The sequence below is a fragment of the Hydra vulgaris genome, chromosome 11 (assembly GCF_038396675.1).
Source record: "Hydra vulgaris chromosome 11, alternate assembly HydraT2T_AEP".
Lineage (NCBI taxonomy): Eukaryota > Metazoa > Cnidaria > Hydrozoa > Anthoathecata > Hydridae > Hydra > Hydra vulgaris.
Window position 1 is genome coordinate 29,530,265 of NC_088930.1, and position 25,093 is coordinate 29,555,357.

Consider the following 25,093-nt stretch of genomic DNA (forward strand, 5'->3'; position numbering starts at 1 on the left):
ACTCCCTGGTAGCTAAAACTTTTTTTTTTTTTTTCTCATCGGTTCTGAACTTTTAATATTATACCTCACCCTTTTTTAAACTATGCAAAGTAAAATTCAAAAAAAAAAAGTATGACACACCCTAATATACCAATAAACTGGTTCTACTGTCACTGTGTGTAATTGTACTATCAAGTACAATTATAAAACAAACTGTGTTGTAATTGTACTTGAGTACAAATCAGAAATACCTCTTCGACTTGTATACTGCTATTAGTGTTGGTGTTTATCCTATTAACTGTTCACTTTGCAATCTTGGTTTTATCAACCATTTAAGGTGGTTAACAATTGCTAATTGCATATTACGTTTGTATATTGCCTTAAGAAGCCTGTCAGATGAACTAAAGACGTTTACTACTGTCATCGGAATAGTTTATGCACCAGCATGATTTTAAATTAAGAATACTTTTTATGATACAACAGGTGCAAACCGTGGAAAGTATAATGGAAATGCAATTCTATTTGAGAAGCAATTTGGTCATTCTCTACTATCACTTGAATGTTGACATCATATTCTAAAGCACTTCATAAAAACAACATTCAATACTATTTGTAGTCCATACTAATCACAAAGAACTCAGCTTTTTGGATGGTTTAAGGAAGAATTTGAAAACCTTTTTGGTTATGAAATTCTTCCTAATTGCTTTTATATACCTTTATAAGAATATACAAGCAATTAATTTCCTTAACAAGAATATAAAAGAACATAGAGTATGCAGGTCATTAGCTGCTCCAGATAATGACCTTAATTTCTTTTATTTGATGAAAGCTTAAATCAATTGAAATAAGAAACAATCAAATCAATTGAACAATACTTATCTGAGGAATGACGAAGAAAAACCCTTTTTATTGTCAAACATACTTGGATGCTTTTCCATCTGTTTAAAAATTATACAGGACCCAGGAATATCTTAACATTCCACCAGAGCATTGGAAAAAATTTGAAGGCTTTAACACTGCAAAAAATAAATCTTTTTCAGTATTTAATAAGGATATTTTATAAAACCCACTGATAAAAAAAAAATTTAGCGGCCAAAAAATATTCTGCAATACTTAGCAACCTTTTACTCAGCTTTCTGATGTCTTGTGAGGGATTAAAAATTGTCCAAAGTTTTTTGGTTTTCAACATTTTAGATCAAATGTCATAGAAGGTAAAAATATAAAATATTAAAATAAAACCACCTTGATGAGATATTCAAAGTTTGCAACTTTAAACTTTCTTACTTTCCATCAATTAATGAAAATTTCTTATTTTTAATAAAGTAAAACTCGGAGATTTGTATTATCTACAATTAGTCTTTTAGTTTGATCTGCAATTGATCTTTTAGTTTGATCTGTAACCTTTTACAAATATCCATAAAAGTAAACTTATTAATGAACTTTAGCTGATTATCCTCAGACAGAACACACATAATTTTTTTTTGACAACTTGATCTTGAAATAATTAAATGTTTTGACAATTTAAACATTTAAGAACCTTTACTTAAGTTTTTATATTATGCAAACAGTTTTAAATAAAATAACTTCTAATTATTGTTTAAAATAAACAATAATTAAAAGCAATTTAACAATAGAAATTAATTTAACAAAAATTTAAATTACCAAAATTATATCATAAGAAATAGATTGTCTAGTCACTCAGTTCTACTCTTGTGATTTTCCTAATATTCATGAAAAACACATGAAAACTGTTGGTAGCCAGAAACTGAGCGCACAATGTATGGAAATGCAGAATAAGCTTTAAGGTGAATTGTGGGTGAGGGTTGTACTTGTAGGGGTTGATTTATTCATTTAATTAAAACAATATATATATAAAAAATCTACAATACATAATTAAATATAAAAAATTAAATATATAATTATACAGGACTTACAGTTAGAGGTTTTATAAAATAGGATAATAGATGTCTATTTATATCAGGGGCAAGGCAATCACTTAGATAATTTGTAAAGAATTTTTTTTGTTTATCTAAATGTTTAACACAGCATGTTGCTTGAAATGGAAGTAAATTAGACCTATAAAGCAGACTGTTTAAAAGCGATATGAAATTTCATTAAAATTCTGCGATGCAAACACAATTTTATTATTTAAATAAGACTATTGGGATATCAATATATTATTTTATATTTACATAAATTAAGACAGTGATTACATAGATTAAGACTTAACATAGATTAAGACAATGTGTTTTGAATATTATTGATGTTTATTATTAATTTTATTTTTTTAAATATAATGCCTCCTAAAAGCACTGCATACATTCCTAGAACAATTAGCATCAGGCATATTGGATGAAGACGCAATTTTAACAAGCAGTTTGTAGATAAACAATCAACGCAAACTAATTTTGTGTGCTCTGCAGCTAGTAAGTAACCTAGGCTGGGACCAGGTTTGATAAAAAGGGCTGCATAAACATTGATACATCTTAAAATATTATAATATCATCATCATCATCATTGTCGTCATCATCATCATCATCATCATCATCATCATCATCATCATCATCATCATCATCATCATCATCATCATCATCATCATCATCATCATCATCATCATCATTTTAACCTCCCAATTTATGCTGTTTCTCTATAACAAAAAAACATGAGCATCTTCTTTCCTTGACTAAAGCTTGTTCATACGTAATGCACTCGTTTTGGTACTTCTACCTCTACCTTTTTCTCCTTTTTGCATCCTCAACACACCTAAACCATCTTAATTTTCTCTGACAAACCTTGTTTGATACACTTACTATTCCTATTTATTGTTTAACTTTTTTTTCATGTCTTGTTAGAGTCACACCACACATCCTTATGATCATCATCTTCTCGGCAAATAATACAAATTGTAAATATAAATAGACACACATATATAATTAATACATATAATTAAATAACATAAATAAATAAAGAAAAATTGCCTTATCATTAAGTAAATAATTAAGAATTTGCCAATCACTTTAAATCTTTATTGCATCATTCTGTTTTAAGTGATCTAATTTAATGTTCACACTAGAATGATTGCACGGGGTAAACTAGTGTTTCTCAAACAGGATCCCAGAATCCTGGGAAAACAAAGTGAAAGTGACAGAGAGATACCCTGGGATATGGCTAATATTCCCCAGGATATATATTTCATCTTAAATACACAAAGTTTTTTAACAACTATTTTTAACTACTTTTTCAAAATTCAAGAAAATGCTGTCACCTTTTTTATTGTTATTATAAAATAAGAGTAAAAAAACATTTCTTGATTTTAAACAACGAAAGTCGCGTGCTTTGTTTGCTTTTATAATTTCAAATTAAACATTTTGTATTGTATTATTAAAAATTAAATATTTTATATATACTATTCTAAAATTTTTAAAAATTTTTATGTTGGTAATGTGTTGTATCTAATTTATTAATATTTCAGTTATTTTAAGATTCATAATAATCATGTCAATAGTAAGTGGATCGAAAGCATGGCAATATTTTTGTAAAAAAAAAATCTGGCAAATCTGCTACTTGCAAAAAGGGCGGTGTAAAAATAATGTACAATGGATTTTCTACAAACAGGCTCTTCTGTCATATAAAAAATGCACACAAAAAAATGGATTTAGATTTGAAGCATCCACATTAAGACACTGGATTGGAAATTGAAAATGTGTTTTAATTAGGAATAGCGCCTGATAATTAAAATAAAATTTGTTTATTTTATTATTAAAGAATCATTAAAAACAATTTGTTACTAGATCTAAAAGCATTTTGGTAGTTATTTATTTTAAATGTAACTAAAAACATAATATTTATTTAAAAACTTTGGCATATAAATTCGCAGAATGGTTACACACAAGCAGTGAACGCCTGAGGGAAGAAATGAAGTACATTAGAATAAAGGAGAATTATTTTTCGAACAAGCATATTTTGACAGTTGTCAAGACAAAAATAGAGATTAACAGAGGAATATTTAAAAATTAATAAGACAGAAAATGCACCTAAACAGTACTGACAATAAACAATAAACAATAAATTGTTTTATAAACACTAATATGAACAAAGATATACAAAAAATACATCACCAAACAAAAACTAATAAAATAAAAAATTGATTATAAAAATAAAAATATGCATACAACAATGTAAGGCCTCAGAATCGAAATAAAAAACATTAACACTGATGTGTAAACATAACTTGTGTAGTGATTAAGTAATAAAAATCTCCTTAGAGTCACATTTATTATTACTTTTATTTTTATAAAGAAATTACTGGCATTTCAATGAGGATCAGCACTAATAACTAGTTTATCCCATCAGACAAATGCCATTATCATCACCACTTATGCTTTACCCTGCGACTTATATTAACCCAACCATCCCCAAATTTGTAAAGCACCAATATTTTTTTGATGATACACTGCGACCATTTTCTATAGACGCATGTGGATTATGTCTTAAAAACGTACTTAACTTTATTTTTATAATGTATTTCAATAAATTATAAATAAAGTATCAAAAAACAATGAAAATTATCAAAAAATAATATCAAATTTGAAAAGAGGTCAATCATAAATAAATTAAGTTCAAAAGATAGCTGACTATTTTCTATAGATGCAGTTCACATTTTTTAACAAAACTATCCAAAAAAATAATTTTATCACATTTTTAGTACTCGATTGGACCTCCTTTGCGCTCAATTACTTGATAAATTCGTTTTAACATACTTTCCACCAAGTTTTCCAGCACTTTTGGCTCCATATCCTCCCAGCATTCTGATACCTCCCAGCATTCTGATTCCCCAGATGTTTTCAACAGGATTCAAATCTGGACTACGAGCAGGCCACCACATTTGCTCAATTTTTTTAGCTTCAAACCAAGCTTCAAACCAAGCTTTAGTCTCGTTACTAGTGTGAATGCTGGCATTGTCTTGTTGAAAAACAAACTTTTTGCGTCGATATTTGTTTTTAAATGGAATCAAACATAATTTTAGCACATCAATGTATTCAGAAGTTTACATTTTGCAAGATGTAAATGCTAAATTTAACTTTCCTGTTGCACAAAATCCAAGCCAAACCATCAAAGATCCACCACCGAAATTCCTTGTCGAAAAATATTGGGGTTCTTTCCTCAAATCTTTTTTCCTTTTTCTCGTCCGAAAAAAACACCTGGCATTGAAAACAAAATATTCAGCTATTTAGACATCTTACGTATTCATGAGAATTTAATCTAAAATTTCTTACTTGTTCCCAATCGCGTGCCATGTTTTCAAGGGCGAATTCCGCCCATTTCTGTTTGTGAAAGAGCTTCAAATTTGGTGCTTTATTCATTTTTGATCGTACAATGTGCGGGATGTCTTTAAGAACTTTTCTAATCGTCTCCTTGCAAACATTTAAACCCAAATCTGACTTAATTGTTTTCAAAATTTTTGATGAATTTAATGCAAGTCGAACAATTCTGATTTTTCACGGTCTGAAACCTTAGATTTCTTTGGTTTCCTCTTGATTGTTGCATAATCTGTTGGATTTTTCAAGAAACTACGGATAACGTGATCTGATCTCTTTAATCTTCTAGCAATTTCTCGATTTGGAACTTTTTCTCGTTGATAAGCCAATATTTGACCTTTTTCAATATCGGTAAGGACCTTTCCTTTCGGCATTTGGTTAAGTTCAACTTAATTTCGACTCACAAAATAAAAAATACGACAGAATATAAGAAATTTGCGATAAAACTCGTCAAAACTTTAGTGCATCTATAGAAAATTGCTCAAAACTCGTCAAAACTTTAGTGCGTCTATAGAAAATTGCCACGTGAATATTAAAAATTTAATTATTTTAATACAATCAAGACAATTAATAATCAGATGCATAATGGATCATTGTTTTCTTACATACACTTATTCAAAAGTACCGTTAGAACAATTTTATTACCACTGTAACACTGTAAATCCGCTAAATTCTACATGCATCTATAGAAAATGGTCGCAGTGTATGATATAAAAAGTGTAGATCTACTAAACAAACAAAAATAAAAATAACTAAAAAATCACTTACCACCAAAAGAAAACATGAAAACACAATAAATTAAAATTCTAATAGATACACATAAATACTAATAAATTTAATTTAAGACATAAAACCAAATCAGTACTTTTAGCATAAATAAACCCAAGACAATCAGAAAGCAGTATATCTCATTAAATATTTTTAAGAGTCAACAAAACAATAATAGTCTTCAATAAACTCTAACGCTTTCATGGATACTTCATTCGAAGTATGATCAAAAATGTAAGAAAATGAGCAACCCGCATAACCCAAAATCATTACAATAATTAAATAATCTATGGTAGCGAAAAAAAAAAAATCCCACAAAAACCATTTAAAATGTCATCCGCATAAATGTAAACATGTAGTGAAGGATATAAGAAATTATATGAATAATAATAATTTTAGTTAAATGAGTGGTTAAAATTTTGTGTGTGTGTGAGTGTGTGTGATGTAACAATGATATAAGTCGTGATATAAAAACGATGTACGAAGCAGGAAAAAATATTGTTTAGAAATAAAGTTTTCTCTACGGTCTGAATTAAAAGTAACTTTGAGACCATATCTAAATCGAAATTTCCAAAAAGTAAAGTTTTCTTTACGGTCAGAACTAAACATAATTTTGAGACCATAACAAAACAACAACGGCAAGTTGTTGATTTGTTATGGTCTCAAAATTATGAGACCATAACAAATCAACAACGCTAGTTAAAAAGAATCGCTCTTATATTTATATGAATCCTAAAATAAAAAATCAATCACACATGATAACCACATATACATAATATACAAATCTATATCTACATCCCAACCACATACTATCTATTAAAAGAAATTATTATCTAAATAAGAATGAGTTCAAACAAAGATTATTTAAAATAATTTTCACTTTGAGTTTTAGTTTTTTGAGTTCTATTGTAGTTTAATTTTCAATTTTTTAAATTTTTTCAAATTATCTTTTTTGTTTAGTTAAGCGTTTTTTAGCACCTTTCCTAAATTTAATTTACGTTTAAATTGTCAAAATATCTAAACAGCTGTGGTCAAATTGTCAAAAGGAAAAGAATAGGGTGCATTTGCATGCCATTCCTTTGCCGTAACCTTTTTCATCTTTAACATGATCAAAATTTTGCATACATTCTATGTATATCTTTTTTTGTTAATTGTAATTTTAGAGTAGTTTAACTGATCTCAATAATTTAAACTAAATGTAAAATTCATGCTCATGCAAATCCAGCAAAAATATAAAACAATAAACAAGGAAACATTTTAAAAAATTACAAAAATAAATTTATTTGTTTCAAGCTAACCGACCATTCTATTAGATTATACCTAACAGCATATTTTTATTGAAAATATATTATAAAAGCTTTTTAGCAGGTGAATTATTAATACTTAGTTAATTTAGATAATTGAAAGTTTTGAATAATCTAAAACTAAAGCACAAAGTAGCAGTTAAATTATTTCTTATTTTTTTATAAGTTTTTTTTATAAAAGTTATAAAACCTGGTATTTTAAAATAAAATTTAATAACCTTATCTTTTGAAACAACTGTGTTGTTTTAAAGAAAATTTAAGATTAACATAAAAGATAATTAAGTCAAAAAAAATTAATCAACCATGTAAAGAATCAATAAAAATTCCAACTTAATGGTAAATAGATTTATTATTCAGTATTATTTAGCATTATCCAGTAGTTATTCTAATAATTCTGATTTGAAAATTAAGAAATAAATAAATAAAATAAATAAATAACAGAAATAAGCATTTTCTATCATTTTAAGGTTTTTAATAACTACTGCTAAATTTGTTTTAATAGTTGAATGTTGAAAAGTTTTCAAAAAAGTTTTATTGTAAAAGCCATTCTTAAACATTTAAAAATTTTCTTAGAGGCTTGCAAACCCTTTTAGAGGTTAGCAAACCCTTTTAAGAATTGCAAACCCCTTTAATAACTGTTTAATAGTCATTTTCAAACATTTAAAAACTTCTTAAGAGACTTGCAAACCCCCTCAATATTGCTTTTTATTTTACAAAACTCACCTCCACTAAAGTCGTCACCTCCACTAGTCTCCACGGAGACTATACTTTTTTTTTTCATTCATTTTTTTTTTTTAACTCTCTTCCTACCCTAAACTTCATAATACAAACTTTGTTAAACAAGTTTTTTTACTTACCTTGATATACTACAAGACAAGATTTGGGTAATTTTTCTCTGCATATTTCTCCACTATCCTGTATACAATTAGACAAAAGTAGATTATTTATTTAGTAAACAAATTTCTTTTAAAATATAAAAAATGTTAGTTAGTTAATTCTTATTTACAAAAACAATAAAAGTACAAGATTTTCTTTTTCCTTTCAACATTTTCACTTCCAACAAGGCTGCAACCACTATTAGAGTTAAAAGTTACTGGAAGAGAAAAGATAAAGTTTATAGAGCAAAAGAACGATTGAAGACGACTAAAAAGATTGCAAGTTATATGAATCAGGAAAACAAGATGAAGGGAGAAAATTCCAAAGAGCTGATATTCGAGGAAAAAAACTAGATAAATAAAAATTTTCGGAGCACTTATGAACAGTCACAGTAAAAAGATGAAACTTAATTGAATGATGAGTAACACAAGAATGAATTTTAGTAGATGGCACAAGAGACGCTAGCTCTTTAGAGCAGCGCCCATTATAGTATTTATAGAAAAGGGAAAGAGAAATAACATCACAACAATGTGAAATTGAAGTCAAATGCACAGGTCTAACTATGTTTGAACATAGTTAGACCTGTGCATTTGAAATAGAACAGGTCTAACTATGTTTGAAACGCATTTTTGCACCTTGTCTAAAAGAGAAAGGGCATCATTGGAAGATCCGCCCCAGATATGGCAACAGTATTCCATACAAGGATGGATTTGAGATTTATAGAGATAAAGAATAGAATCGGGAATAAGAAGGTGGCAAGCACAATAAAGTGATGCAACCTTAGCAGATGCTAATTTTGCAATCGGTTTGAAATATGGTTTTCAAGAAAGATCAGAAGTAAGAGTTAATCCTAGAAAATAAAGGGTAGGGTGTCCCAAAATTTTTTTTTTCAAATTGCTAATGTAGCCCCTCCTAAAAGTTTCTTTATGGTCCCATAATAACACTTTATTTTTTTTAGATCATTTAAATAATATTTAGGGGTCCTAATATTTAGTGCAAATCTGTTGTGCACTGCAATGGCAAGCTTCTGCCTGATGTCACTAGAATAGACACAGAACAAGTGGATAGTTTACCAGTTTTGATATCTTCTCTTGTAGACGGAAGCATCAAAATTATGGACGTGCCAAAGTTGTTTTCTGGGTCAGGAAAAGCAGCAATGGACGCAGTTTTGGAACTTTTGAAGTTGTGGCAGACAGATTCACTAGTAATTGGAATGTGCTTTGATACAATGACCTCAAATACAGGTCAACTTAATGGGGCCTGCACACTTTTGGAGTCAGCCATTGGTCAAAACTTGCTATGGTTGGCTTGTTGCCATCACATGTTCCAGCTGTCAGATATGCATATGGAGTGTGCCTTAATCCATCCACTGGACCTGAGATTTTGATATTTAAAAAAATTAAAGAAAACTGGTCCAAACTACTTCACTGTCAACTAAAGCAGCGACCAACACTGCTGATATTTGCCAGTGACAAATTAAAGGAATTCATTGCTGAGTAACTTCAACTCGGCCATCATCAAGATGGCTACAAATAATTTTTCAACTTGTGGCTTCCATGATTGGTTTGAACAATTCTACTGTAGCAGCCGCTCGAATTCGAAAACCTGGTGCCTTTCAAAGAGCAGGTTGGATGGCAAAGACAATCTACACAATGAAGATCAAATTGCTCTTTGATGGCAACGAATCTGTAATAAAGCTAACAGCTCAAGATAGAGACATACAATGATTCAAAAGATTTATAGTCAAAGTATATCTTCAGTCATGTCGAATGGTTGCTGTCAATGACATTCTTCTGATCCAAAGGCTCCATGATTATGATGACCTTGATTTGCAGACAGCAGGTCTGAAGATGATGGTCCGGCATTCTTGGTACTTAAGTTAAGAGTTTGCAATACTCTCTCTGTTTTCTCAACATCTATTCTGTGAAGAGAAAGCAAAGCTTGTATCAGAAATCAAAGATGATTGAGGATTACATTTGGTCAAGTCACTTCCTCATTCAATATCGGAATTAACCATTTCTAGAAGTTTCTTCAAAACTACCGCAATTGATGACAGTTTCCTTATCTTGCCTGTAGAAGAATGGAATAAAAGCCAATCTTATCAGATCGCTTGTACAGATAAAAAATTCGGCCTGTGTCAATGGCTGTGCCAATGTGTGCGAATGTGGTGTTGCTCTCATACAGAATTTCAATACCACTATAACAAAAGATGAGTTGTCCAGAAGCACAAACACAACTTTTCAAATTGCAATCATGACAATCTTCTGGACATATAGACAAGACTATAGAATTATAATTAGGTCAAAATTAAAACATTTTACTACTGAGAACTGATGGCAATGTATTTTCTATGTGTAAATTTATTAGTAGGTATCATAAAATATACCTACTAACAAAAAAATTAGGTGTTACATTGGGATCATAAAAAAACTTTTAGGAGGGATTACATCAGCAATTTAAAAAAAATTAAAAATATCATGAGTAGTTTGGAACACCCTAATGAAGGGTAGATGACTCATTAAGTACATTATCATTCACAAATATATGTAGATCTAGATTATTGCAATAACGATTAGCTGAAAAATTGAGTTTTATCTGAGTTAAAGTTCACCAGTGAGAGCCCCATGCTGTAGCAGAAGTGAGATCCTTTTCAAGCTGAAATGCCCCCTCCAAGCAATCAGAGTGTTGGCTTCTTATCAAAAAAAGAATAAATGGTAGTATTATCAGCAAACAATGCCACCTTAGATGAGAGAATTTCTGGAATATTGTTAATGTAAGTTATAGTAAAGTATAGGACCAAGGATAGAACTTTGAGAAACCCCTGAAGTTACAGGAAATGAACTTTTATATTACGATTGGTAAGGAAGGATTCAATAACCATAAAGATGTTACCTGATACACTGTAAGAAGAAAGCTTATGGAAAAGACCAGCATGCCAAACTTTATCAAAAGCTTAAGAAATGTCGAGAGCAATAACCTTAACCTCTCCACATCTATCTAATGCACGATAAAACCTATCTGTTGTTACTGTTAGGAAATTAAGTGAAGAGCGAAAAGATCGAAATCCATATTGATGATCAGAAAGTAAGTAATTCAAGATGAGAGACTAAGTGTTTATTAATTAAATAGAGAGAAGAGAGAAGTTTATTAATTAAAGATTAAATATAAAAGAAATCTTTAGAAATGTTTATGCTTTTCTAAATGTTTTAAAACTTCTGTTTGGAACAAAAATATATATTAAATCATTTAATATATATTAAGTCATTTAGTTATAAAATTAATAAATATTAAAATTAATATTAAAATATAATAAATATAAAAATTAATAAAATATCAAGCCATTAGTTTATAAAACTGACTTGCTATCTATATCTACTAGTAGTCAAATCATTAGTATATAAGGAGCCTAAATTCATGGACTAAAGAAATTGCTGGGATAGAAGGAAATATTTTAACAAACTCTACTTGAGTATTGCTGGGATAGAAGGAAATATTTTAACAAACTCAATCAATATTTTTTGGAAAGAATACAAATAATTTTAAACATTTTTAAATTTATGTTCCTTAAAATTTAAGGTTAAAACAGTTAAGGTTGTTTATAAACTTTAGTGAATTTAAACACTTTTTATCAAAGTTTGGTAAATGTCATCATTATCTTCTATAAATACTGATTATATATTAAATATCCATTTAAAGTATCTGCAATCTGCTTTTAGAATATCATGATACACAGATTTTTGAATTTTTTGATTGCTTTTTATATTATTATGAAGCAGTTTTGGATCTGATTTTGCTTTCATAGCTATATAATTTTTATTATCATTGTTGCTTTTTAAACTTTTTTTATACACTTCTCTTTTTGCTTTATTTTTTTAAGTACCCATCCATATAGAAAATTTATAGATAGACCAGAGTTTATTTTTAATTTAAATATTGTTTATTATTTCTTTATTTAGAAATTTTTAATTATTCTTGAGAGCAACAGTTATTTTCATTTTTACAAATTTTTCTTATCTGAGTTGATGTTACTATTAATAAATTTGTCATTATCTTTGGCACAATGCCGCTGAAAAATGTACCTGCAAGCAATGTGTTAATATAATAAAGTATTAAAATCTTTCTTATCAATTTTTCTATTTACTTTTTTAATATTAGGATCTATAAAATTTTTCTCTTAGAAGTTTTATTCTCAAAATTTTACACTTGATTAAACATAAAATGTTTTTTTGTTTTATTTTTAATTTAATGAACTCATTGCAAAACATTTTCATACAACCAATGACACTGGCCATAGCCAATTACCGATTTTATTCTGAATACTTTTAAAGAAAAAAAGTTATCTCCATTATTTATAAAGCCAGTTTATATTTTTCAAAAGATGCTATTGATTAGAAGAATTTCAGACCAACAGAATATAAAAAACTCTTCTTTTTTAAGAAAAACTTTTTGTGCACTAAGTCATTGTGATCATTGTGAAAAAAAAACCCATCAAATAAAGGGCGTTGAACAATGTTGACATATCTGTATGCAGATAAAATTATTTCCAGTAATAAAAATAAACAATAGGTTAATTCCAATACATCATGAAACAAAAAAAAAATATAGTATTAAGAAAAGATCAATGAACACCATATTATAATAAAGAACATCTTTAACTTTCTTAAAAAAACTGTTAATAAGAGTCTGAAAAGTTTAAATTAAATTAGAGCATGTTTCACTCGAGTGATCATTTGACTCATCTTTTTCTGATTTTCTTTGCCATTTTCTTTTTTTACATTTAACTTTTCTTAATTGATCTTTAACTTTAACTATTCCACGAGAAGTTATTTACCACAAGCAATCAATGTGTTGCCTTAAGCAACTGATGCATTAATGACATCACATTGTTCAAATTGAATCAATTATAAATAAAAATTACCTACCTCACCAATACTTTATTTTCCTATTAATGCATATGTATGTAGTTATAGCAAAAATAAAATTTACTCACCGCTCCGAGTAAATACAGAAGTTTAATATTATTAAAATTATTTGAAAAAGATTTATATCCAACATCCAGTGCAGCTACTTGACTGGCAACCTTGTTAAGAATAAAAAAAAAAAAAATTAATAAAATATTTAAATCCAACATTGAAATTGTTTGAATGTTTAAACCTTATTATTGTAGAAGCAACATTAATAATAGTAATACTTAATAGTAATGTGTAGAAGTAATAATTAATAATAGTAGAAGTAACAATAATAGTAGTACATTTGTAGGAACAATTTTAGTTGTACAGTCTGACAATTCAAAGTATTAGAATTTACACTCCTTAATTATACAGTGTTATTATTGGATATTGCACTTTTATGTTGAAAATATATTGCTATTCTTATGTGTAGTTATACAAAATAGAAACTATTAATTTACCTATTATAAATAATGATATTATCATATGTAATATGGTTTATTAATTTTAAATACAAATAAATTATTATCAATGTCTTTTATTTATTTTAATCATTAACAGATTTAGCTTGAGACCGTGCAAATATATTGTGTTGACTTTGATTTTTGAAACTTTAATCAAAACACTTTTTCAGACAAAGACGAAAAATGAAATATTTTTTTTGCTATAATAAATGATGTGCATGTGAAGATCAGCTAAAATGCAAACCTCAGTTAATGAATAAACTGAAGCCTCCACAAAACCCCAGCCATTGTATGCACTGAAGCCCCCAGAAACCCTCAATCAATGTAGAGCAATTCCACGACCGTCTCACAAAAATGAAAAAATTAAACAAAGCCAATATACATAATACTACATATCAGTAGAAAGCTCTACTTTTCCTCTTTCAGAAAATATATAGTTTGTTATAGTATGCCGCTATCACAAAAAATTATATGGGCTGAAACAGAAGGTAAAAATAGGCGTTTTTGCGATAATTTAAATCATTTTTAATCGCCGAAGTTCAATTGAACCTATAAAAAATTCAAAAACTGTCTTGCTCATTGCAATCAGGTTTTTAGCTGCACTAATCATTGCTAATTATGATAAAAACATACTTATTGCCAGACGAATTTAGAAAATCATTTATTTTAATCAAATGTTATTACCACTATAGTCACGCTGTGACAATTAGGGTACCAATAGTTTTATTTCTAAGACAACCAATAAAATTTAGGATTTCAAAATTCCAACGCAATGAGAACTCTATTTAGTACATCTAAATAAATACTAACATGTTTAAAAAAATAATTAGCTAAAGTTATTTTTAGAATCTTTCTATGTCATGCCGTGACATCACGGTGTGACAATTTTTTAACAAAATTTAAAACAATATTCAAAACTGCTTAACTGAAAACACAATTTAGTTTTTATCAACTTTATTCGGGCAGATTGTTGTGCAGTTTACTTTGTGCAGTTAACTTTCTTTGCGTTTTCTACAAAAACTACAAAATATAGGTATGTTTTGGATAGGCAACATTTGCTCAGTTATCCTTGAGGCTCTGTTTTGGGATACATAGAGTCTCTCTGTAAAGGATAGTTGTAACTCCATTGAGCCTTGGATGTAATACGTCCATCTCCATAACTATTGTGTTTTTTTTTTTAAATCTTTTAAGGGTTTAATATGTCTCTTACTCATGCTGAACGTCAAAGGAAATATCGCAAAAGGCAGTTAGAAAAATTTGGCGAAAAAGCATTTAAAGAAAAAAAGATTCAAAAAAGAGAAAAGAAAGACAACTTGCTAAATTGGAGGCTCAACGAGAAAAAGAAAGGCATTGAAAGAGAAAGAGCAGACAAAAAATAGCAGAATCAAAATCTGTAGCTGTTACATCACCCTCTTACAAATCTGCAAGCACTCTTGGAAAAGCTGTTAAGAGAGCCGAATCAGCACTACCAAAATCACTCAGAAAGACGGCAAAAGTTGTACAAAAACTTTTAACAAAAATGAACAAGAAAAAACTGCAAAAACATCATTTGTATGTGAATGTTATTAAAGCTTATGCTGTTTTTAAAGGTGATTTGAAGAATCAGTTGGAAAATCAAAGTTTGCTAGTTTACGCCCACCACATGTGCTTTTGTCTAGTTCAATGTCAAGAAACGTTTGTTGTTGTCAACGGCATCAAAATATAATTCTTATCCTTGAAGCCCTGCACAAGTTTGATTCAAATTTTCTATTGTATTCACATGAATTTCCTCTTAGCATTGTATGTGATAGTGAAAAAGATATTTGTTATAATAATATGTGTACTACATGCAAAGATGCTGCAAAGTTTCATAATCTATATGTTTTGAATGAAATTGACAAGAATAAATGCATTACATGGTACCAATGGGAAAAAGTTGCAGATGGTAATGGAAAAGATTATATTAAAAAGATTAAAAAAAAGGGAAGAGTTGATGACCTTTACAGCACCTTTTCAAAACCTTTACCTTCATTTCTTTGGCATTATTTTATTAAACAGAAACAATCAAAGACATCGTGATCATAAGATCCAACCTCAAAGTAAACCAGACACAGCCGTCCTTCAAGTGAATTTTGCTGAAAGTTTTTCAACTTTGTGGCAAGATGAAGTGCAGTCAGCACATTGGTACAAGAAGCAAGTTACTGTGTTTACTGCTGTATTTTAGTACCAAAATTCATTCTCGTCATCTGTCATAGCTTCAGATGATTTAAGCCATTCAAAAGAATTTATTCTTGTATTTGTTCATAATTTATTATCTGACCATATTGAATCAAGTTTTAAAATACTACAGATTTAGACAGACGAGCCAAGTAATCAATTTAAATATTGTTTTATTGCATCAGCAATACCCTGGTTGGAAGAGCAGCATGATTTAAAATTATTCTGGAACTTTTTTGCTGCTTCACATGGGAAAGGATTGATACATGCTATTGGTGGGACCGTTAAAAGAATAGCAACGCAAAAAATAATCCAGAGAAAACATATAATAACTGATGCCATAACCTTTCATGAAGCTATTAAAAATGAGACTAATTTCAATGTCTATTTTGTTTCTATGGAAGATATTATAAATACAATTAAAAAATTTAAAATTGATGAGTTATTTACATAAGCACCAGCAAAACCAGGAATATTTGCAGCGAACCTAATTAACAACAGTAATGGGAAAAAACAAAGGCAATCCTATTCAAGTGCCAAGTATTTAGTCAAACAACTTATGTCTACAGATAAAATCACTAAAAAACTTTAAAACATTGTTTATATGACAGCAATATAATATGGACGCGATTAGACACTGATATAGTATGGGCGTGTTCTGAAGATTACTATGTAAGAACTATTTTTATGAAGATGTAATTATATATTTGTCTAATACCTCTCTACTAAGTTTTAAATTTATTAAAAACAGCCCATTTACCTGGTTTATAACTACCCAAATGTGTCTGGTCACTCTGTGACGTCACGCTGTGACGTTTACCACTAGTTAATTAAAGGTGCGCCTGTTTAAAATTTAATTAAAAAAATGTAATTTAGCTATAAAACTTGTAAGAGTAATGTCTAAACTTTTTGTTTAATGCCAAGTTAATAATTCAATTCATCTATATTAGCTGAATCACGGTGTTGATCTAAAAACTAAAAAACAATGAGAAAATATTGGTCACGCTGTGACGTTTTATATTTTCTTGCATGAATGAGAGGCCAATATATCCACCCAAATTCTTCTTCTTGTTTTTTGTAGCACCTATTATGAGCTAACTAAAAAGCAAAACAAATTCTTCTAATATCTATTTTAATATTAAAATATTAAAAGCTTAAGACAAAAAAAAAGACAGGTGTCACGCTGTGACGGTCATGGAATTGCTCTGTAGGTATTGAAGCCCCTACAAACCCTCAGTTGATGTACTGAAGCCTGCACAAAATTCAAGTATTATGTTTAGTAGGCACAATAATGCTAATTCCAAAAACTGCTTTTAAAGAAATTTAAAGATAAAAAGAAAACATGTTTTGAATTTAAAATTTGCTTTAAAAAAATAAAAATAAAATAATTTTAATTAATGAAAAACTCCTATTAAAAATTTATTAAAACAAAATCTCTTCATAAGTTCATAATACTGTCCATGTTATTATTAATATATATTTATTACATATTAATCTATATTCCTGACAAAAATTTATGTGTCAGTTCACACTATGTATGCACTAGAAAAAAAAAATTGATTTGTTCTCATACTATTTACATAACTGAATCTTTTCTTATTTTATAATGCCACAAAAGTGGAAATTTCAAATTTTCCTTCTTTTAAGTCGTCTTTATAGAATAAGAGAACTTTCTTTAACAACCTTTTTATATACCTAAAACACTGTAAGGCATGAAGGATAGGCCAAAAGCTTTTTTCTTTTTCTAATGCTTTTTTTTTTTTTGAGAAATACTTTTCAATTTTAGTTCAACTATGGTAACATGTAATCCAGTGCAACCTATTATATGTCCTTATGGGATTTGCTTTCTAAGCAAAGGCTGGAGGGAGTGTGTTCCCTATCATAAGTACCTTTTTTACAAAATCTATCATTATGGATTTTGTAGTCGTACTTTTTAATGAATAATTTAAGATCTAGTGGAAGAATGTAGCTAAAAACTGGTACCTGACCATTTTTGAGGTTGCTGAATTCAAAAAGGTAGAGAAAATAATGAAATTAAAATTTTTATGATTCTTTTTTGATTTAAAAATGGTCAGTCCAAACTTTTGTTCTGTTACCATGGGTTGTGCATTCATTAACTCCCGGAGTTGCCCAAGTCTTATGGCTACAATTTTTTTTTCAAATAAAGTATTAGATCTTAGGCTATCATTATAAAAAAGATGGTTTGGTTTCTTTAAGCATATTAAAGATATGCTTTAAGAAATTGGTCTAAATAAATTGCTATATCTGACCGTAATGATTTTTTTCATCTTTTTTAAAAGAAAGACTCTAATGAGAACAAACAGCTATTTATTATTGCAAGAAATCGATGTAAAAAGGTGCTGTCTGATGCTAAGTCTGATGCCATTATTGTCAGTTCACTAAATCTCATATTTTATTTCAGGCTTTTTCACAAAAAAGTTAAATGAACACTTTATGAATATTTTTGATTTAGTGTTATAAGTTATGACATGTTTACAAGGAATTTCATTCAGTGTGATGAAATCTAACATTCCAACTCTCATTCATGGAACTAACCTTAATACCTCTCCTAAAGAAAAAGCAAAACTATTTGAAAACTCTTGAATCTAGAAGTATTTTTCTACCTTTTCTTTCACTTAAGCTTGGTTTCTCTTTTTTCTCCTTTATATGATTCATGATCTCACTAAAACCTTTACCAAGTACCTCTTCTACTTCTTTAACCAAGTACCTCTTCTACTTCTTTTACCAAGTACCTCTTCTACTTCTTTAACCAAATGCCTCTTCTACTTCTTTTACTAAGTACCTCTTCTACATTCAGCACATTATCACACTGATTACTACTACATAAAAGCTGACTTGGATTCATTTTGCAATTTTCTTTGGGATGGTATTTGGTCTTATGTCTTTTCCCATTTAGTGAAGTTTATGCGTCTTGGATTCAGGAGGGCATGAAAGCTTTAAGGGGCATGAAAGTGTCACAAAAACTTTGAGGAGGGTGTGAAAGCATCACAAAAAATCCTTCTAGTTAGATTTAAATCAAGTCTCATTCAACCCAGGCTTGGACAGCAATAGCGTGCGATCGAGCGCTATTGCTGACGCAAATGATTTTATTTTTTAACAACTTGAGTACAACTGTTTAGATGCTTAGATGATATTTAAACATATTAGAAATGCGCTGAAAAAAGAAACACTTGCTAAACTTAAACTAGGAAGAAAATTAAAAAAAAAAATTATAACAAAAAAAGAAAAGTTAAGAAAAAGAAAATATACAAGCACTAAAATAAAACTCAAAAAACTCAAACTCAAAGCAAAAATTACTTTTTATTATGTTTCTAATTGCGTTTAAAATAAATTACTTAAAAATTCATCTGCAAAAGCTTTTTATTAAAGTTATGCAAAACGCTTTTACAAATTACTTCTAATGATTGTTTAATGAACGAATAAATCTTATTTAAATTACTAAAAAGTGTTATATATTATTTTTAAATTGCATAAACATTTATTTTTTCCAAAACATTGCCAAAAAAAAAATTGTTTAAAAAAATAACGTAGTCTGTTTAAAATAGTAATTTCTAATCATTTCATGCTTTGATTAGTTAGTCAAGTTAAAAAAAATTTTAAAAAAATTCTTTGTAAAAATGGAAACAAAAAAAAATAAAGCAAACTCCATTGCAACAGAAAATTTAGTTTATATTATTTACAATTTAAAGTAACTTAAAAAATGAACTTTCAAAAGATTTTAGAAAGACATGGAAAATATTTTCAAACAAATTATTATATTTAAATCTATCATTAAAAAAAAAACATGCTTTAATAAATAAAATTTAAATATAACATTATTTGTTAATTTACACAAAAAACATTTATTTTAAACAACCACTATACTAACTTTTTTATTTTATTTAAAGCTTTCGCGTAAAATTAAATTTAAGAAAAATAAAAACTTTAGAAAAGATCAACTATCAAAATTTTTAAAATTTTTTTGAATTGTAAATAAAAAATATTATAAGAGTGGTCAGTTACAGCGTGTGATTGCACGACATTCATGTCCAAGGCTATCTACTCCATGGTTTTCTCCTTCTTGTGCAGCTGCTATATCTAATAGCAATTCTATTAAATAATTCTACTTAATCTATAGCAATCATTTCTTTTGTCTTTTTCTCAAAAACAACTTTCTTGAAAAATAGCTTTCTGGAAAATAAATGTCTTTTTATCTTTGCAAGAAATTAATGTAAAAAGGCCTAGCACTATACTTTTTATTCTCACTAAATTTTATATTTTAACTCAAAAGTTCTAAAGACTTTTGATTTTTTAATAGTTTAACAAAAAAGGCAAGACACTTCATTTATCTTTATTAATCTTTCATACATGGGTCTGATCTTATGGTGATAAGGTAATATCTCCCAAGGATAAAAACTATTTGCAAAGACTAATCTCTAGCAAATCTCTTAAATCTAATAACCATATCTTGAACCATATCTCTTCTTGACATCTTGAATCCAATAACCATATTCTTCTTGACATCTTGACATATTAACAAAGTTATATGCAATATATAAATATTTAACATTTTTTCTATAAATAACTTGTAAGTTGATTTAAATGAAAAAGTTAAGCAAATTCCAAATAAATCATTTTATTACAAAATAATGATATTTAACAAATGAAATAAAAGTTCACTGGTAAATACTTATTTTCAATCAATCAATAAAAATTATAAAGATTTTAAAATCAACCATTGTATTTTGCAGTTTTACTTTTCAAGATAACACCTTAAACTTTATAATATATGTTAATTATTTAAACAATTTACTATGTTTATAATATGAATCAGTTTTGATTACTAAATAAACAAAAATAAAAAAAAAAAAAAAAAAAAGAAAAAAAAAAAGAAATATTTCCAAATACTGCAGTTTGAAGTAGCTTAATTCCTCTCTATATTCAATCAAATAAAATTATATGAAAACTACAAAAATACAACTAAAAACAATATTTGCAATCTCATGGAGAGTATTAAGAGAATACTAATTTGCAACCTTATGAAGAATATTAAGAACTCTCCATTCAGGATTAACATTAGACTTTAAACCATTTGATAACTTTACACATAGAGAATGCATTAGATTACGTTCTGGATGATTAACATTCCCTACAATAATCATTGGTTTTTTAGCACTTTGTAAAACCTAAATAAGAAAAAATAAATTGAATAAAGAAATGTTAAACAAATGAAATTAATAACTTTAGAAGTCAACAACTTTATAAATTTGAAATAAAAAAAAAATATTTTAACAGTTTCTTTAGTTGAAATTGTGTTTTTTTATACATACATATAAAAAAAAAAAAACTTACTTTGTAAAAACTATGTTTACCAGCTGCCAGATCATAAAGTACAGACAAATCATCTCCTAAATGCTGAAAAAAATATATTTGTAGAAGTAACATTAATAATAGTAGTACATTTGCAGAAATAACATTAATAATAGTAATAATTATTGTTACTATTATTAAATCAGACAAAAGATAAAAAAAATCTTATAAAATTTGGAAATTTTCTAGAAAATACTTTAATAATTAATTATAATTACTATATAACTGTATTCAAAATTTTAATTTTTCAAAAATTGCATTGAAAAATTAAAATTTTTTTTCTGTGTGAAAAAAGTTTTTATCATGGCAGTGTAGTACCCTATGCACATAAGTTATGTAAGTTGTGTAGCACCCTGTGTATATGTTGTGTATATTGTGTAGCACCTATGTATGAATGGTGTCTATGTTATTTATGCACTGGAATATGGTTTAATCTCAACTTTTCCATTTCCATTACAATTCATTGACTTGTTTTAAACAATGAACACTATAACTTGTTGTAAACAATGAAGACTAATATTCAAGGTAGTTTACAAGTAATGTAGTTACTCTGAGATATTTTTTCAGTGTTGACTGTGCAAGTACAATCTTTAACTAGCATGGATTTACTAATAGAAAAATGTTTATTATAATATTTGTCATACTTAATTGCAGGGCCGTTCTTAGGGAGGATGGGTGGTGGTGGTGTAGGGGGGTGTCTAACCCCCCAATCATTTTTCGTTTAATTCAGTCGGCAAATTTGATGTTTTGAAAATTAATTTTGTTTAAGTCAGCAAGATTTAACATTTTCTAAAAATTAATGAACAAAGTTATCATTAATAAATATTATTTTATAAGTTAATTAAATAAAAATTAGGAAGCATTTGAAAAGGATGCTTCGATGTCCGCCTATTGCAAACAAATCAATGCAGGGTTCTTGACATATTTTGTTCGCTGGATATTTTACGCTTGTGTTTATGAATATTTTTGTTTGATAATATTAGTTTTTCGAATATAGGCCTTTTATAGTGTCATTTATAGTGTTAATCGCAGTAACATGTCAAGTGACCAATATAAAAAAACTTCTACTTAAATAAGCGAATTAAATTAGAATGTCTGGAATGTGACAAAGTATTTGACAACGACTATAAAAAAAACATGAAAAAAAATTCATAATGGTAAAAAAATATTAACAAAACGCTTTGGTGCTCCTGAAAATCCTTTTGAAGCAGCAAAAAAGAAAAGTAAGTACAGTAGTCACAATTATTTGTAAATAAAACACTTCGAATAAATATTTTAATTTTCGTTGCTTATTATCATTATAAAGGTATATTTGTCAGGTGATAGTACATCAAAATGCATTACTCAAGAGCAGGTAGAGAGAACCTCAAGTAACATTCCTAATGATTCAAAACTATCTGTTGGATATGTGAGTTAATCATAAAAGCCTCATATAATTATAAAAATATTCCTAGATTTATTTATTTAGTGTTATTTATAGTACAATATACCTTAATTTTAAGTGTTGTTTATTGTTATTTTTAAAGATCTAAATTTTATATTAATTTTTATATTAAGGTGTCTAATTTTTATATTAAGGTATCTGAATTGTCATGTGGCAGTGTATCAAAATGTATTATGGAAGAGCAGGTAGATAGGTCTTTAAATAACATTCCCATTGAATTAAAATCATCTGTTGAATATGTGAGTTAATTTTATAATTTTATAATTAATTTTTTAATTTTTTAAATTTGCATTATTTGTTGTCACATAGAATAATTTACATAATTACTTAATGCGATTCATTAGTTATGAGGTACCTTTAGATAGATACTGAGTCAACTGACATCGCAAATATTGCTAATGAATCTGAAGAACTTTCATGATTGTCATGTGCTGGTCAATTTAAAGACATAATCTCTAGTTTAGTTGAATGCAAAGTAATATTGAAAAAAATGAAAACAGATTCTAGTCCTAATCCTATAGTGTTCCTTTTAGAAAGTCGGCAAATTGTTAATAACATTCATTCAAAGTGTGAACTATTTTTATAAACATCCAGTATTTTTTCAAATAACATTTCTAAGCATTTTAAAGAGATAATAGACCACAAATCTAATAATTCTATTGAACATGATCCAGGTAAAAGAGGTGTAATTAAGACATTTTCTCAAAGACATTACCTTAAAGCATTAGGTCCATACCAGCCAAAACTAATGAAGTATCCAATTAATAGTAAAATAGATAAATCAAAACAACAATGTTTTAATCCTTCTTGGTATAGCGAGTATCCAAAGTTAGAGTTTAAATACAGATTCTGTGTATTGCTTTATTTGTTCTTTATTTCCTAAAGGAGCAGGAAGAGAGTTTTTTAATAATGCTTGGGTGTGTGATGGTGTTAAAACATGGCACAAAATGAAAAGTCGAGGTAAGTCAAAATTGGGTTCACTTTTTTTTCACATTTTTATCCCACAAAGCTTTTAAGAGATTATTGCAGTTTTATGAAGAATTCAATTTACATTGATATCATCTTGAACAGATGTACGAGGCAAAATTTGATAAAACTGGAGCATGAAAAAGAGTTTAACAAACAATTTATTATAACTTTGTTTGATGTTGTACAAACACTGTCAAGACAAGGGTTGGCGTTTCGTGGAAACAACAATGAATCGAGTAGTAATTTTAATCAAATTGTTTAACTAATTTCAATCAAATTGTTCAACTAAACACAATCCATTAATGAAGCAGTGGGTGAACGATATCAAAATGCGTTCTTATAAAGTTTTTATCTCAGTCCTCGTTCTCAAAATGAAATGATTGAAATATTGGGTAGTGAAGTTAGAAAGTTTATTGTAAAAGAAATTGAAGAGGCTAATTTATTTTCACTTATTGCTGAGAGACCCCAGATGTCTCACATAAAGATCAGTTAGCGGTTGTGTGCGCTACGTTAACAATGAAGGAAAAGCTGTTGAAAGACTACTTGAATTAAATGAAGGAGTAAATAAAAATGGACTTGGTACAGCAGAACAAATTTTTAGAGTGTTAAACAAGAATGTTCTAAACACAGAAAATTTAGCATTTCAGTCTTATGACTTTGCTAGCAGTATGTCTGGTGAAGTAAATGGTGCCCAAGCCCAACTCTCTCAGTTAGTAGGGCATAAAGTTTTATACATTCCTTGTCAAGCCCATAGAATAAATATATTTCATGGCTGCAATGCTAGCATAGTTATATTGCATAGTATATATAGCATAGTATGATTGATAACTTAGAGAGTTTATATGTACTTTTTTCATCTAGTACTAAACGTTGAGGAATATTGAATGAGATGAATAGTATAGAAAGCAAACTACATTAAAAAAATTTATCTAAAACCAGATGGACTGCAAGAGCTGAATCAATTAAAGCAGTTTGGAAGTCTTTTGAAGCAGTGTGTACAAATATTACTTAAGCTACTGCTTAAGTAATATTTGTTCAAATCCTTTGTTTGATACTAACACCAGAACAAAGGCACTTGGTTTAAAAAAAAATAATACTCTTTTGATTTTATTGTATCTTTAATGTTTATGAAAAATATAATGTATAAACTAAAAGCCTTAACTGAAACACTAGAAAAAAATAATTTATGTGTTATTGATGCCACTAATCTAATTGATATCACTTTACAAAATTTAGAAGATATTAATTCAAATAATGAAGCTATGGATAACTTAATTGACAGTGCAGTATCATTTGCTTGTACTCTTGGCATTAATCCAGAGGCTTAGTTTTTAAATGCACACATTTTACCATAAAGAATTTAAATGTATTTTATTGACGATAATCACATTATCTTAAGATAACTTAAAACATAGTTTTAATTCATTTAAACCGTTATTTAAAATGCTGTCGTTTC

General features: G+C 28.1%; 1 protein-coding gene across 2 annotated transcripts in view; it reads right to left on the minus strand.

Annotated features, from left to right (window-relative positions):
* The window catches only part of LOC100213479 (NADH-ubiquinone oxidoreductase 75 kDa subunit, mitochondrial), a 114,705-nt gene that overhangs the window by 5,928 nt on the left and 83,684 nt on the right, over nt 1–25,093 (minus strand). For both annotated transcript variants that reach the window (XM_065810708.1, XM_065810707.1), the window contains exons 12-15: nt 21,207–21,269; nt 20,891–21,040; nt 13,236–13,325; nt 8,227–8,284 (exon numbers count right to left, since the gene is read on the minus strand). In XM_065810708.1, coding sequence (XP_065666780.1) covers nt 8,227–8,284; nt 13,236–13,325; nt 20,891–21,040; nt 21,207–21,269 — 361 coding nt within the window. The remainder of the gene's footprint in view (nt 1–8,226; nt 8,285–13,235; nt 13,326–20,890; nt 21,041–21,206; nt 21,270–25,093) is intronic.